This window comes from Myxine glutinosa, chromosome 8 (assembly GCF_964187855.1).
Source record: "Myxine glutinosa chromosome 8, kmMyxGlut1.1, whole genome shotgun sequence".
NCBI lineage: Eukaryota > Metazoa > Chordata > Myxini > Myxiniformes > Myxinidae > Myxine > Myxine glutinosa.
In genome coordinates this window covers 140,894,318-140,910,316 of record NC_136268.1, presented here as the reverse complement: position 1 = coordinate 140,910,316, position 15,999 = coordinate 140,894,318, and the positions used below count along the sequence as shown (strand labels likewise).

The following is a 15,999-nucleotide window of genomic DNA, read 5'->3' as shown; positions in this document are numbered from 1 at the left end:
GACATGTTGGGTGTGTGAAAGGAATAACTGATTTGATTTCGGTGAAGATCCGCATATATAGCACCATATCTCAAAAAGTTGTGGATGAGGTACGACAAAACTTGATGGATGAGTTAAGTATGTTACAAGAACAAGCTGATTCAATTTTGGTTCAGGTCCGAATCCAGATCCGGCCTATCATTGGGATGCAAAACGTAAACTGTTCAGCCTGTCGGAGGTATGCGCTCTACCGAGTGCCAATCTAGTTACATTTTATTTTGTTAAACACCAAACCCCAACATTCCAAATTGGGTCTGATCCCAAAATGATTTGATGTGTTAAATTGTTTTGGAAATTTAAATGAAATGAAATTTAAAAATAAATTAATTTAATTAAATTACCTATTTATTTCAGTTAAATTAAATTTATTAATTAAATTACATTTTAAGTTAAATTAAATTTCATAAAAATTTTTTATTAATACATTTTATTAAATGCACATTTTGTAAGAGATAGAAAACATAAACATTTTGGAGAAACATCAATCACATTCAGGACAAAGCCAGCAGTAGTGGTGTACTTTCATATTAGACATACGACAAAACTTGATGGATGAGTTAAGTATGTTACAAGAACAAGCCGATTCAATTTTGGTTCAGGTCCGAATACAGATCCGGCCTATCCTTGGGATGCAAAACGTAAACTGTTCAGCCTGTCGGAGGTATGCGCTCGACCGAGTGCCAATCTAGTTACATTTTATTTTGTTAAACACCGAACCCCAACATTCCAAATTGGGTCCGATCCCAAAATGATTTGATGTGCTAAATTGTTTTGGAAATTTAAATGAAATGAAATTTAAAAATAAATTAATTTAATTAAATTACATATTTATTTCAGTTAAATTTAATTTATCAATTAAATTACATTTTAAGTTAAATTAAATTTCATAAAAAAATGTAATCAATAAATTTTATAAAATGCACATTTTGTAAGAGATAGAAAACATAAACATTTTGTAGAAACATCAATCGCATTCAGGACAAAGCCAGCAGTAGTGGTGTACTTTCATATGGATTATAAATATATTGGTAGATGATGGATAAATACAGATCATTCGCGTGATTTTGAACTGAAGTTCCGAGCATCATATGAGCATCGTATGATGTTCAATGGAGACCACTAATTAGACCAAACCGAATTAACAAACAATTTTATATTATTTCGTATCAAGCCTATTTTTCACCAATTGTCATGATCTCCAGAACATATCCATTTGAGTTGTCAGGAGTGGACAACGTAACCTTATAGATGCAACTTAACTACGTGTTTGCACATTTTGCCTTGAAAGGTAAAAACAACTGAAAGAATACTTGGTGGTGTAATGGTTATTGTCCGTGTCTATTAGGTTGGTGGTTCGAACCCGACTCCGGATCAGTCATACAAAAAACTTTTCAAAAAAATATGGTACGTGCTACTTCCTTGCTTGCATTTGAAAAGGATAGAGGCACGGACAAACAACCACAGGTTGGCAACCATTGCACATGCCTAATGAATGGAATGGCCTCTTCTGAAGTTCCTTGCAAGGGAATTCCTCTAAAAATTGGGTTTCCCTTTTTCAAGTAACACCATATTTGAGTGCAATTCTTCTGTAATTGGAACTGTTGTCATGTTTTTTGGGGGGGAGGGGGCTTTTTCAAAGACAGAAATCTAGGCTCATGGAGGAGCTGAGGGCAGCAAGTTGAGACGACAACAGTTTGATGGGGAACAGAGAGACAGACATAATGCGTGCGTTATTGATCTATGGGCTGCCTGTTTAAGACAGTGATACGACTAGACATGTCCTTATAATAGAGTGGTTCCTTTACCTGTCATTATAGGATTTGTCATGTCATTGCAGATGAGCAAGAAGATGTTGTGGACAGGTGTGCTCCTTGTAGCGGGCACCATATATGCTGCACTGGCGAGCACCCGTCTGTGTAAGAAACACTGCCTTGAGTGCGCCGAACTTGGACTGGCTCCACAGAACTTCAGCACTCGAGTAAGGAACTCATTCACAGGGCAGAGTTGTGTTATGCTAATTAATCCTGTGGTGTGAAATGTCATCGTGGATTATGAAGCCATGGATGTGGCACACCTCGAGTCTAAAAGATGTGACGATATTATAATAAGTGACATGGATTCACACTGAGCAAGATTTTTTCAAAAAGCAAGGCTTTTTCAGGACTTCAACATGGTGCATCTCGAATGGTAGTGTTAGTGGTGACAAATACTAGATGTGGCCGTACATGGAAATATATAGCTTTGTGAGTGTCCATTGAATTCATCTTTTTCATCCATGGATTGCGTAACAGATCAGTTGGTCGCATGCTCCTCTCTCTCCATTTAAGCTGTGCACCTTAAAGATCCAGCCGGTGCATATAGAAAGGAGGAGGACATGATGTGCCTGCATCTTGACTCGGACATGTAATGGTTTGAAATTCCACTGAGTCTGAGAGGTCGTCGGTTCGAACCGACCACGGAGGGGTCATACCAAAGACTTTGAAAATGGTTTTTTTAAATGTATGTGCTGCTTCCTTGCTTGATGCTCAACAGCTAAAAAGGATAGAGCATGGACAAACGACCATTGCATAGGATTGATGGGACTAATGGCCTCCTCCTGCAATGAAGTTCTGTGTAAGGGACCTTGTATTATTGTTATCCTAAATGGGACATGCAAGTTAGTTACCTGCACACATGTAGTGGAAAGTGGGGTTAAGCAATTGGTTCACCTTGTCTGTCTTTCTACAGACATCAGTTTTTGATCGAGCAACAATTAAATTACAGTTGAATATTATATTTTGAACACGAATCGGAACATGAATCAGAAAAACGAACCGGCAGTTTAACAGTACTTTGGCTCTGAATTAGTCCCAATTACACATGCACAGTGAGGAGTGATGTTTGTAGCTCACCTGGAACGAAGTTCAGGGGAGCTTATGCGATGGCGCGTCCGTCCATCCATCAGTCCGTCCGTAAACAATTGCAGCAGCTTCTCCGAAACCGAGTGACCAAATTTTGCACAAATGATACTCGTTTTGTTGTGCCAAAAGTTTGTTATCATGACATGAAAAAAATCAGGGTTTAAGGGGGTCCACCGGGGATCCAATTGGATCCAACTTTGACCCCCTCCCCCACAACCCTTCACTTCACCAAGATCAAAAACTTACCCACAAAAATAGGAATTTGCTGAAATTTGACCAAAACCTTCACCAAAAGTTTGTTCACGGCATTAAAAATAATCTGCCCCTTTGAGTTTCTGCGGGAGGGAAGAGGGTTGGGGTTGCCCCCCAAAATAGGTATTTGCTTTCGTCTCAGAAACTACACACGCAATTTCGATGAAACTTCACCACAACCTTAATCACCCATGATGTACCAATGTTTGTTCAAGGAATTATAAAAATTGGGGTCTAAGGAGGTATCTATCGTGTCGCCTGTGATTAGGATTACGGACGGCAGATAGCCGAACAGTTTGCTCTAACTCCGAGGTGAATAAGCCGAAAATTGGCGGTACCTTTTGGCGCACGGGACGGGACCAAAGTTCTTACCGACATGGACGAAAGCCACGGGGTTTATTCCTCGAACCCACAAACACAGAAACGAGACAATGAAAATCAAAACAAATAATGGTTTCAAGAAAATTAATGTAATCCGACAAAAATTAATGTTGAGGTAAAATAACCATTTGCTACTTCGAGGGACCCTCCAAGCTGACACAAAAAAACACACAAGGGGAATGATAAAAGAAAATAAATTGCCTCGTTTCAAGCCAGCCGGCACTTAACTTTGCGTCCCAAATAGCTGGTAGGAGCTTGCTGGTCGTTGAACCCGAGTCGCTGCGCGGGAAGCACATAAAATGCCGCAGGATCGTGCCCATAGCGAGCCGCCAGCATGAGGCAAGCAGGCAGGATAGCCTTCTTTGGTTTGTTTGCAACCTCAGCCATCTCTGAAGAGCACCACCGTCAACCAGCACCCCCTCCTCCGACGTTGCAAAGGTTCACCAGCCTCAGAAGTTCTCCTCACGAGCGTACCCGAGACAAAACGTGGCCGCCCACCACAAAATTCAGCCGAGAGAGAGTGAGACACGCTTCCTCCTCCTCCTTTTCGAACCTTTCCGTTCTCTGACATCATACGACCAATCGCAGAGCTCTGCCGAATCATTCCATGGTCGGGTTAGACGAATGACGAAGCTCGGCCGTGGTCTGCCAGCCACTATAGTTTCCACACCCCTCGTCCCATTCTGGGGGTGTGGCTTTGTTTTGTTCCTTAGTCAGTTGGTGGGGCGGGGTTAATTGACTGATCGGGAATGTTCGGCACTGTCTGCAGTGGTGGTTGTTGGTTGATGGACGGCGGTGATTTAATGGCTGGCCGAGTGAATATAAAAACGTAGGGAAAAATCACCGGGGGAAGCACACACTGGGGAAATTATCTTCAAACCCTACCTTAATAGCATGTCCTTACCCCCCCCCCCCCCCCCCCTCCCTTGTGAAGAACACAAAAACAACCTTAAGCTCACAGTTTCCCTGCTTATGTACATCGCGAAATGTCTCCTCCGCGTCCACGGTCCATGCTAACTAATACGGTTCTACCTCCTCGATGGTATGTCATCCCTTCCCTTCACAAATGTAACAATACCTTCAGTCAGTGTAGTATACTGTTTATTCTACCAGGTGAGTGCCAGGGGTATTGCCCCTATGTTTTTTTTTAGTCTGTCTACCTGCATGACAATCAAACAAAATTTAACATCATTTCAAACAGGAATCTTCGTTTTTAAGGACATAATCAGAGCCACAAATAACTAATGAAACATGTTAAATAAGGTATTGTAAAAGTGCTGCATCAACGGCGGTAAACATCCATCAATGGCGTTTGTTTTTTTTACAACCTTTAAAATCTTTATTTTATTTAAATGTAATTATATATTTGAATATCGAACACAAATCACGTTTTTAGCACTTTCAAAACCCTTCTGTTTAGCAGTACTTAGACAAAATGTTACTGCACCTTATGTCGTCACCACCAATTAAATTTGCCGCTCGTAGACCCCACGCATGTCCTTGTTTCTCAAGACAGCCCAGGGTAAGGTGTTCTATGAACTCTCTAGTTATTAAAGGTTTGTGCTTGTTAACTGATGTTAACCTAATTGAAAGAATGGGGTCAAATCCCCTCCCTGGCCCCACTCCACCCCCTGACCACCTCTTTCAAATTTCCAGTCTTTCCTTCCTGAGTTTGCTTCTGTATCTACCCTGTCCACCCTGTCCGTCCTCCCTTACCACCTTCATTTTTCCCCCATACCTTATTCGTACAAGTCTTCATCAATTTTGTGCCTTGATCCTGCTACTGGTCTCCCCCTCCTCTCTTTCTGCTGTTCCTTTTGTTATGTTATGTCCTGATCCATACTATGTTCTATCTCATCCACGATCAGCTTTTACTTTGTAAACAATTATTTCTAATGGTGGTGCGTACATCCAACACAAGCATAATTGATTGACTAAGTGACTTCCTCCTGTGCCTAAACTTTTAACTTCTTATTTATGTTCCTCTTGTGGTCGACAGTTCATAAAGTATGCAATATTGTCCAAGTCTTCAACATTCTGCTAGCAAGGCCTGACGTTCAACTGCAGCAGGGATTTGTAATTTGTTCAGCGTGCCAAAGATAACTCGCATATTCTTAACCGAAAGACAACGCAGGATCTTTAACTTCCATCTAATGTTGACAGACGAGACACTCGCCATGCCATCAATCTGAGGAACGTTGCACGACCTTTGAAGCTCAAATCCGATAGTTTGGAGTGATAGGTCGGGAATCAAACCCAGACTTGACGAATCAAAGGCAAGTGTACTACCTTTTCCTCTGCATCCTAAGACCATAGACGGCTACATTGATGCCTTAGTTAATTTTGCCGTTGCAGGTCTATAGTCCGTACAATAGTGCAGGTGTCGGTGATATAAACGGAATGAAAATGCACAGAAATCTGACACAATCGTTCATCCTTAATTTGAAGACTTTGTTAAAGTTCAATAAACCAGTCGTAAACATCAAACTCCAGATTTGACTCACAATGACCACCGTGGACGATACATTCATCACAATTGTTTACATATCTTTCTACGAATAGACCAGGAGCCCAGAAGGTTTATTCAGGTGAAAAGCACCGGAACGTTTGACCTCATGGGCTGATGGGGTCATCCACCGACATCACAAACATGCATTGCTGCCGGGTCTGACCCATGGCTTTCCCTCCGAAATCACTCGATTAGTGACGCCATTACCGAAAAACCTATTTTTCTCAATATCTGGAGAACTATGCATGATAATATCATGAATAAGGTGTCTACACCTATGTTTACATGGTCAATAATTACACTGACACCCGCATTATTGCTAGAAAATGTATAATTGTCCAGGTAAATGTTTAGTTCACCCACTCAGTTAGCAACGCCATTGCGGAAAAAGCCATTTTCATTAATATCTGAAAAACAATGCATGATAATATCACAAATGTGTCTAGACCCATGTTTTTATGGTGAAATATTACAATGCCAACTCTTGTGCTTGAAAATGTGGAGTTCACCCTGAAAGTTGCCTACTGGAGTCGTACCATCTCTGTCTTTTGTTACAATGTGGCAAATAATGCATTGGTCTCTGTCCCTTTTTGTTATTTACAGATCATGGCAAATGACGCCCCCGTTTGTATAATTTGCAATGAAAGAGGAGAAAAGAAACGTGCCCTGAAGTGTTTCAATTCCAGCAACTGGGAAACAGCCAAAAATGCTGCATATGCAAAATATGCAACAAGTCCACATATGCAACCATGGCAAAGGATCTTTTGGCAAAAGTATGTTTGTATCGTGGGGAGAAAATCCATTTAGTGCTCGACAAGTACCAGTCACCATCAATCAAAGAGTACCAGTCACCGAGCGAAACCTGCGTTGTTCAACTACTCCTCAATCATTCATCATTACTGGACCTGACCAGGCTCAGCGACAGAATGGCACAGAGTTACTCAAAAGTGGATCATTAAAGGAAGAGTTTGCCCGGTTTGTAATGGAGGAAGGGAAGAAGCTCCAATATGGTTCAATTATTGGAAGAAAAACACTATGCTTCACATGGTGGTGTGTGTATGGAGATGAAGAACAACGAGGATGATGTGCTGCAAATAGAGGAACCGAATCACCTCCAATGTCGACATGAAGAAGCTGACACACTCATTGCCTTTCACGCAAACCACATTTCCACTGGTAACATTCTAGTAAGGTCTACTAATACGGACGTCTTCATCATTCTGCTTGGGCTTTCTGGAAGGTCGGAAGGGATCAACATCATCATGGACTATGATCTGGCAACCACCGAAGGTACATTGATGTCACTAAACTAGCTGCCATTCTTGAGAAGAAACAGACTGGTATCACTGAAGCACTAATCGGCCTTCATGCCTTGACTGGTTGTGATTTCACATCGTGTTTTTACAGAAAGGGCAAAGTGAAGCCCTTCCAGCGGATGGAGTCAGATGCAGCTCATGTGATGGCATTGCGATCTCTAACAGCTGAGGAGGTAGATGTCCAAGCTGTTACATCCTTTGTCTGCGTGCTGTATGGCATCAAAACCTCTGACATTAATGAAGCCAGATACAAGGCATTCATGTGAATGGGTGGTGGTGACGAAAAGGAGCCCCTTGCCAGAATAAAGAAGATAAACTGTGCCTCTCTTCAAGATTGCGCCAAGACACTTGGTAATCATATGAAAAGGGCGCACTATGTGGCAAGAATCTGGAAGAGAGCTGATCAGACAGATCGAACTGGTGGGGCGAGTCTGACAGACTATGGATGAAAGTTGTCTCAAAACTGCTTTGAACCAGACTGGTATCCAGGAAGTTCAGTTCCAGAGTCCCTCACAGGCCCACATGAGGATGACGGGGATGACGTGAAGATAATTCAGTAGATGAGGAAGAGTCAGATAATGCTTGGAGTGAGGACAGTGATGAGAGTGACGAAAGTGATAGAGAAGACTTGTAATGCCAAGAGGACATCAAGTTAATTATGTGAACTGCACATTTGCAAGTTTTCCATATATCATTGTTCGGTAATGGCGTCGCTTAATGAGCGGGTGAGCTACACATTTACCTGGAAAACTATACATTTTCTAGCAATAATGCGGGTGTCAGTGAAATTATTGACCATGTAAACATAGGTATGTTTAACCTTATTCGTGATATTATCATGCATATTTCTCCAGATATTGAGCAAAATAGGTTTTTCGGTAATGGCGTCACTAATTGAGTGATTTCGGGGGGAAAGCCACGGGTAAGACCCGGCAGCAATGCATTTTTGTGATGTCGGTGGATGACCCCATCAGCCCATGAGGTCAAACGTTCCGGCACTTTTCACTTGAATAAACCTTCTGGGCTCCTGGACTAGAATGTGGATCATTGGAATTGTCTTTTTGCAAATCGAGGATGTCTAGGAACTGGAAGCTGACAGACTTTCCAATCACAGACACATGTAAGTAGCTAAGGTGGTGCATGAGGGGGCAAGACCAAGTGGAAACCAATCACAGACACATGGAAGCAGCTGATGTGGTGCATGAGGGGGGGGGGGGGGGGAGACCAAGTGAAAACACATGCAAGACCTTGCAGCAAGATAGAATAGGTGGTGTGTTCGAGGATGTCTAAAGAGGAATTCCTGTAAAGGAAGCAAAGCATTTTTAAGGATCATTTCACATACTTCATGAAGAAACTTGTTTTGTTCATGATTTATTATTCTACCTAAAAATAAAACATTGTCAGTTTTATACCATTCCTTGAAAGAGTGAGGAAGTTAAATTCTGAGTATATACATGGGTCTTTGTATTTAACATTCATGGTCTCTCTTCCTATTATGTCTGTACTGCTGTGCAGGTATGTGCTCTCGAGTGTGAGCAAGGAGTTCCAAGCATGGCACAGTGGGCCACATGTAGAAACTCCCTGGAAGCTGCGAGCAACAACAATCCACAGATGAGCTTCATAACGCCGAGACAACTGGCCAAACGCTCAGCAGAATTCCCAGGAGAAGAGGGGGAAGGAGCAGTGGAAGAAGCTTTCCCTTTGCCACATGACATTGATGCAGACCAAGTCCAAAAAATACTGAATGAGAAGAATGCTGCATCCCATGACCTGCTTCATGCCATTAAAATGGAAGAAGCGCAAGAGTCTGGTGATGTCTTTCGGCAAAAACCTTACGAATGGACAGAAGACAGAGATGAAGAGCTCCATAAGGATATTGCGAATGCGCTTCATGACTTTCTACATGAGAAATTGATGAAAGAACTGGAAGCTGACGGACTCTCCAATCACAGACACATGGAAGTAACTGATGTGGTGCATGAACGGGGAAGACCAAGTGAAAACACACACAAGACCTTGCAGCGAGATAAAGTAGGTGGTAGGTTCGAGGATGTCCAAAGAGGCATTCCTGCAAAGGAAGCAAAGCGTTATGGGAGTTTCCTTCGTGACGCGAGAGAAAGAGAAGTACCAGCAAATGAACCCGGAGAAGAAATTGATACAAATCAAAGAAAGCGATATGGTGGGTTTTTTGGATACAGCAAGAGGCTTTATCCAGAGAATGAAAGTAACTTGAATGAAAGAGACATTGAACTGCGAGGTGTTTCCAAAAAAGAACAAACGCGCTATGGGGGATTCATTCGAGAAAGCGATGATGAAAAGTTAGGAGAACAAAGACGAGGAGAGGAGCAACTTCCAAAAAGATATGGTGGTTTTATTCGACAGAGCGATGATGAAAAGTTAGGAGAACAAAGAAGAGGAGAGGAGCAACTTCACAAACGATATGGTGGTTTCATTCGAGAAAGCGATGATGAAAAGTTAGGAGAACAAAGAAGAGGAGAGGAGCAACTTCACAAACGATATGGTGGTTTCATTCGAGAAAGTGATGATGAAAAGTTAGGAGAACAAAGAAGAGGAGAGGAGCAACTTCACAAACGATATGGTGGTTTCATTCGAGAAAGCGATGACGAAAAGCTAGGAGAACAAAGACGAGGAGGAGAGGAGCAACTTCAAAAACGATATGGTGGTTTCATTCGAGAAAGTGATGGTGAAAAGTTAGGAGAACAAAGAAGAGGAGAGGAGCAACTTCACAAACGATATGGTGGTTTCATTCGAGAAAGTGATGGTGAAAAGTTAGGAGAACAAAGAAGAGGAGAGGAGCAACTTCACAAACGATATGGTGGTTTCATTCGAGAAAGCGATGACGAAAAGTTAGGAGAACAAAGACATGGAGAGGAGCAACTTCACAAACGATATGGTGGTTTCGTTCGAGAAAGCGATGAAACGTTAGGAGAACAAATACAAGGAGAGGATCAACTTCACAAACGATATGGAGGTTTCGTTCGAGAAAGCGATGAAACGTTAGGAGAACAAATACAAGGAGAGGATCAACTTCACAAACGATATGGAGGTTTCGTTCGCAGCAATAGTGGTGGCATAACGTTCAACGAACGAAAACGCAACAAAGAATTTTTAAGTCTTCAAAAGCATAGTGCCCCAGAGGACGGTCGAGACAATGTGGATGATAAGACAAAGTTTGGAAAAGGAAGCACGCCATTTTCTCGGCAAGGACAACTCCATCCAAGTGATTCTTATGGAGATCACGAGGGTGGTCTTCCAGAGCTGCAGAAACGTTATGGAGGTTTTTTACGCTTCCGGAAGCTCCCAAACTCAGAGAGCAATGAAGAGGAAATTCAGTGGCCTTCATTTAGAAGTCTACAAGGCTACAGGAAATGAGATGATGTACGGGACATGCAAAAAGGATGACACTGTTGATAAGCTCCAAGAAGGAAAGAGAATATTGTAAACAATCACCTAGACGTCTTTGACTCACCATGTAGGATGGAAATAACAAAGAGCGTGAAATGGTTATTGCGTTATCATCAACTGCCATATCTGGCATGAGCCGTACATGTCAATGTTCAGTGTGCTTTCGCTGTAGGAGTTACTCGTTTATTTTTGCATTGGATTCTAGTATATTTGGTATGTTTGTGATGAGTGTATTGTTTGTGATTTATTTAAGTGGGCAGTACAAACCTTTGTCGATTCAAATCTGCAAAAGACACGAGGATTTTATGTTTGATGTTGGAGATGTGGTTTTACTGAAAGCTGATCAATTATCCTTTGCAGCGTTATTCATATTTCCACAAGTTCAATTTACAAAGAGGGCACACGATCGAATGTCAGTTGCATCACAAATTGTTGATGTGCTCAAATCGAAGAGTCGAAAACTGCCTGACCATGTGAAATGACTTGTTTATCATGGTTGGTTCAATTTTGCACAGTCGCTCTCTAACACCATTCCTCATGGATAGAAAGGCAACGGTGTCCTTTAATTTTGTCTTCTTGCGCTTTATAAATGTCCCGTCACAGTCAATTGTTTGTGGACAATGGTGAATAAACTTTGATGTGAAAGCAATGCAGGGTTGGAAGGCTACCTCTCTTTGAGGAAGTTGGTAGGCCTTGAGAGAAATAGGGGAGAGGAGTTGGATGGGGTATTGGTGTACACCTCTCTCTATTGAACTTCAGTTACAACAGTATGGAACTTCTACCCTTTCTACACAAAGAAAGGTAATTTGCGCAATCGTACAATGTTGTGTATCGGGAATAATAGTGTATTACAAGTAAAAATTACAAATACAAGTAAAATTACTTGTAATATTACAAGTGTATTACAAAATATACAAGTAAAAATTTGAGAATTTGTGCTTATATAAAATGTTGGAAGCATTTCGTGTTAAAAGTGGTTAAACAGGTTTTTTAGGATAATTCGAGGGTGCTGAATTCAAAAATGCTGTTTAACCTGTTCAATTTTGGAGTCTTAACCTTCAAATTGTAAAAAACAAAATGCCCGCCATTTTCAGCATATTTTTTGCCATAACCTGAATTTTAAGCAACATAGAAGGCTCAAAATAGTGGCAATACCCATGTTTGTGATACTGAGGATTCCAAATTTACTGTTACCTAAGTTGCAACTAGTTTGGTTTCGCCGCCATGTTGAATTCCAAGATGGCCGCCATATTGATCATCAAGATGGCCACAATGTTGGATTTAAATACAAAGAAACAAATTGAAATATAGTACGCCTGGAGTCTTTTGCAAAGTCATAGAAGAGCAAAATCATATGATCATAGCCAAGAATGGCTGAATGGCACTGGAAAGAAGAGCGGTGGCATTGTGGGCATCACAAGAAGTATCTCTGCATTAGGCAGATGGGCACTATCATATAACTTGAGAACTTGCATATCGAGTAAAACTAGACAAATGCTGATGATCGAAGGGGAGGAAAGTGAGTATGTGTACAACGAGCTTACACCTTCCAGGAAAGGGCGTGACAACCTTGATGAGGAGAAAGTCGTCTCAGCTTTCCGATGATTCGATGTATTCAGCGAGGGAATGTCATCCTCTGTACTGCAGAATATTGCTACCAAGGATTTGGCATCGGAGAGCATTCAACATTCTTTGCTTAATGCAGAAAAACGTGGACAGGTGCAGCTGGATGAGTTTGTTGATCAGCGCCTTCTTCAGCCTCCTGATGGCACATGTCATATCAATTTCAATGCCGCTTTACATAGGAACAAAGCACAGACTTTCTCGTCTCTGTATGCTGTAGACTGCAAAGAAAGCAAAGGCAAAGAAACGACCATCAAGGCAGATAGAAACATTCTACAGCGACTTGTGACAGCTTCCAAAGCAGGGCGTGTGATAAACCTGGACCTGATTCTGCAGCATGAGCTTATGCCTGTGCCAATTTCACTTGCTGCCATGAATGGGAGTCTACATACAGGCAGTAGCGGTAAATCTCGACTGGCAAATGAGTTGATTCAAGATGTCTCAACCCCAGAACAAGTGACATTAACTGGAAGTACTTGCTTAGTAATTGATGGTCAAGCACTGGTGATGGCTCTTGGAAAGCCCAGCGGAATAACCACATTTGGTGAATATGCAGATGCGTTTGTGAATTCAGTGTTTGCCATGGGGAAAAAATTTGAGAGAGTTGACGTAACTTTCGACCGATACCAGCAGGATTCCATCAAGACTGGAACCAGAATGAAATGTACCCGGGCCTCTCGACCAATACGTCGGGTAATAGAAAACCAAAACGTTCCTCTACCAGACAAATGGACCAACTTTCTCTCACTTGGAGAGAATAAGGCAAATCTAGCAGAGTTTCTTTCTCAGCAGCTCATGACAAATGCGGTGTCTATTGCACCCACAACACTTGTAGTGGCTGGAGGATTTGCACAGATCACAGACGTGAAATCTTCAGATCCAGAGATGGACACATCATCCCTACAGGCCAACCATGAGGAGGCGGACACACGACTTGTTCTTCATTGCGTCGACACAAATGCTGAAACAGTGGTGGTTTTAGTGCGTGACACTGACGTGCTGGTCTTGTTAGCTGCTCATTTTGATAAGATGCCATGCACTCAGCTGTGGATGAAGGCAGGAACTCTTAAGAAGCCAAAATACATTCCCATCCACAAACTCCACCAGAAACTGCCACCTTGCCAAGTGGAAGCGTTGCTGCCATTCCATGCAATTACTGGTTGTGACAGTGTGTCACAGCTTGCTGGCCATGGCAAAGAGACAGCCTGAAAGGTGTTTCAAACACACAGCCAATTGTTGACAGATCTAGGCACAGAAGATATCACTGAAGAAGTAATCAACGATGCAGAAAAGTTCATATGCCGTCTTTACAAGGTACCCGATGATGTGGACAGTTGCGACAAGGCACGTGTAATACTCTTCTCTAAGGGTTGTCCACAGGAGACTCTGCCACCAACATCAGATGCAGTGAGACTACACATAAGGCGCGCACATTACCAGGCCTTTATTTGGAAGCGCGCAACCATCGCTACTCCAGTACTCCCCCAAGTAACAGACATGGGATGGACATACATCGATGGGAACTTGGTGCCGAAGTTGATGACGCTATCTCCAATTCCTAAGGCGTGTCACGAGATAGTAACATGCGGATGTACCAAAGGATGTATAAATGGCCGTTGCAGCTGCAGAAAAGCTGGGCTAACATGCACAGGAGGATGTGCATGTGCATACAACAGACAACTAGAATGCAGAAACAGAACAGACTAAGATAGACAGGTAAACATTTGAGAATGCCAATATTGAGCTATACGGTATTTATAAAGTATAATTACTAAAAGGCAGCCATTTTGGAACTTTACCCCTTTTTTAAATGCACTTTAGAAATGATTTAATATCTTTTTTTTTGTTCTAAAGAAATTAAAAGCGCATTTGACCAGTGAAAGTGATGTACATAAAAAAATACACCCCAGAAATTACCAAAAATATGGCGGCCATCTTGGAATTCAACATGGCGGCGAAACCAAACTAGTTACAACTTAGGTAACAGTAAATTTGGAATCCTCAGTGTCACAAACATGGGTATTGCCACTATTTTGAGCCTTCTATGTTGCTTAAAATTCAAGTTATGGCAAAAAATATGCTGAAAATGGCAGGCATTTTGTTTTTTACAATTTGAAGGTTAAGACTCCAAAATTGAACCGGTTAAACAGCATTTTTGAATTCAGCACCCTCGGATTATCCTAAAAAACATGTTTAATCACTTTTAACACAAAATGCCGACACTATTCGAAAATTCTCAAATTTTTACTTGTTCAGTGACAAACCGCTCCCCTTTCCCACATACCCACAAAATAAACAATATCAGTATATGAAGTGCTTTACTCCCTTTAAAAAATTCCATCCTGGATGTGACTTGGTTCAAAAACTACTTGAAGGTTCAAAACATTTCCAGTGAAAAAAGCTATTCACGTGCCAAATAACCTCCCATGAATGATTTGCATCAAAGGGTCATGTTGGTTGTTTGATTCGTTTAATTCATCAGTTTTTCATCTGATCTGAACCTTCTTCTCATCGTGCTGGGATCCCAGATTAAAATTCCATAAACTAATCTTGTGTGGTTGGAAGCCTCTCGACAAGATGCAACCACTCCCAATGGCTACCGACAAACGCTCGGCCAAGACCCCAAAGATGGCCGAACTAAAGCATTTCCTCAAAGGTCTGCGTCAAGTGGTTGTGAACTAGCAGGGCAATTCCAATGCATTTATCAAAAAGTTACAATAATTTAACTTTCCATGGATCCAAAATGAATCCTAATGTTCACTCAACAAAATGTTGGCAACATGTATGCCACTCCTAAGAAAATAGATAATTAATTTATCACATATTGACGTAATATATGACCACAACCATTAACACGATATCAAACCTATCTCCCCCAAGGTGAGGCATGCACAACCATTCAAATAACCTAGGCAGTGCTAAAGAATAGGGCAGCATCAGGCAAGCCTGTGACCACAGCAAGAGGGAGGAGAATATGGCTCCAGGCAAAGGTCACTGGTGGGAGAGGACACAGTGGACCAAAGGGATGGTGGCGGGAGAGGGACATCACTTGACAGGATAATACCACACCAAAACAGCCACCTCTATCTGATTATTCTTCCCTTCACTCCCAAAATGATGGACCGAGAGCTTTTACCAAATCTCTGCCTCCAGCCTCTCATACTTTGACAGAGATCTGCTCGTCGGAGACTGTTCCCTCCCTCTGTTGGAGAGGAAAACAGCATGTTCTCTGTCACGCTGGCTGTGCCTACCTGAGTTTACAGAGGAGAACATTAGATGAGGCACCTTAACTTAGATACAGTGCCTTCAGAAAATATTCACACCACTGAATTTTTCACATTTTGTTGTGTTACATCCTGAATTTAAAATGGATTAAAGTGAGATTTATTGTCACTGATCTACACATAATACCCCATAATGTCAAAGTGGAGTTTGTTTTTTTGTAACTTTTACAAAATAATTAAAAATGAAAAGCTGAAATGTCTTGAGTTAAGTATTCAACCCCTTTGCTATGACACTCGAAATTGAGCTCAGGTGCATCCAATTTCCTTTG

General features: G+C 41.7%; 1 protein-coding gene across 3 annotated transcripts in view; it reads left to right on the top strand.

Moving 5' to 3' along the window:
• The window catches only part of LOC137432966 (uncharacterized), a 28,378-nt gene extending 16,906 nt beyond the window's left edge, over window positions 1-11,472 (top strand). For all 3 annotated transcript variants that reach the window (XM_078783777.1, XM_078783779.1, XM_078783778.1), the window contains 2 exons: window positions 1,877-2,017; window positions 8,913-11,472. In XM_078783777.1, the coding sequence (XP_078639903.1) occupies window positions 1,877-2,017; window positions 8,913-10,790 (2,019 nt within the window). In that variant the 3' untranslated portion in view covers window positions 10,791-11,472. The remainder of the gene's footprint in view (window positions 1-1,876; window positions 2,018-8,912) is intronic.
• Window positions 11,473-15,999: the final 4,527 nt, after the last annotated feature.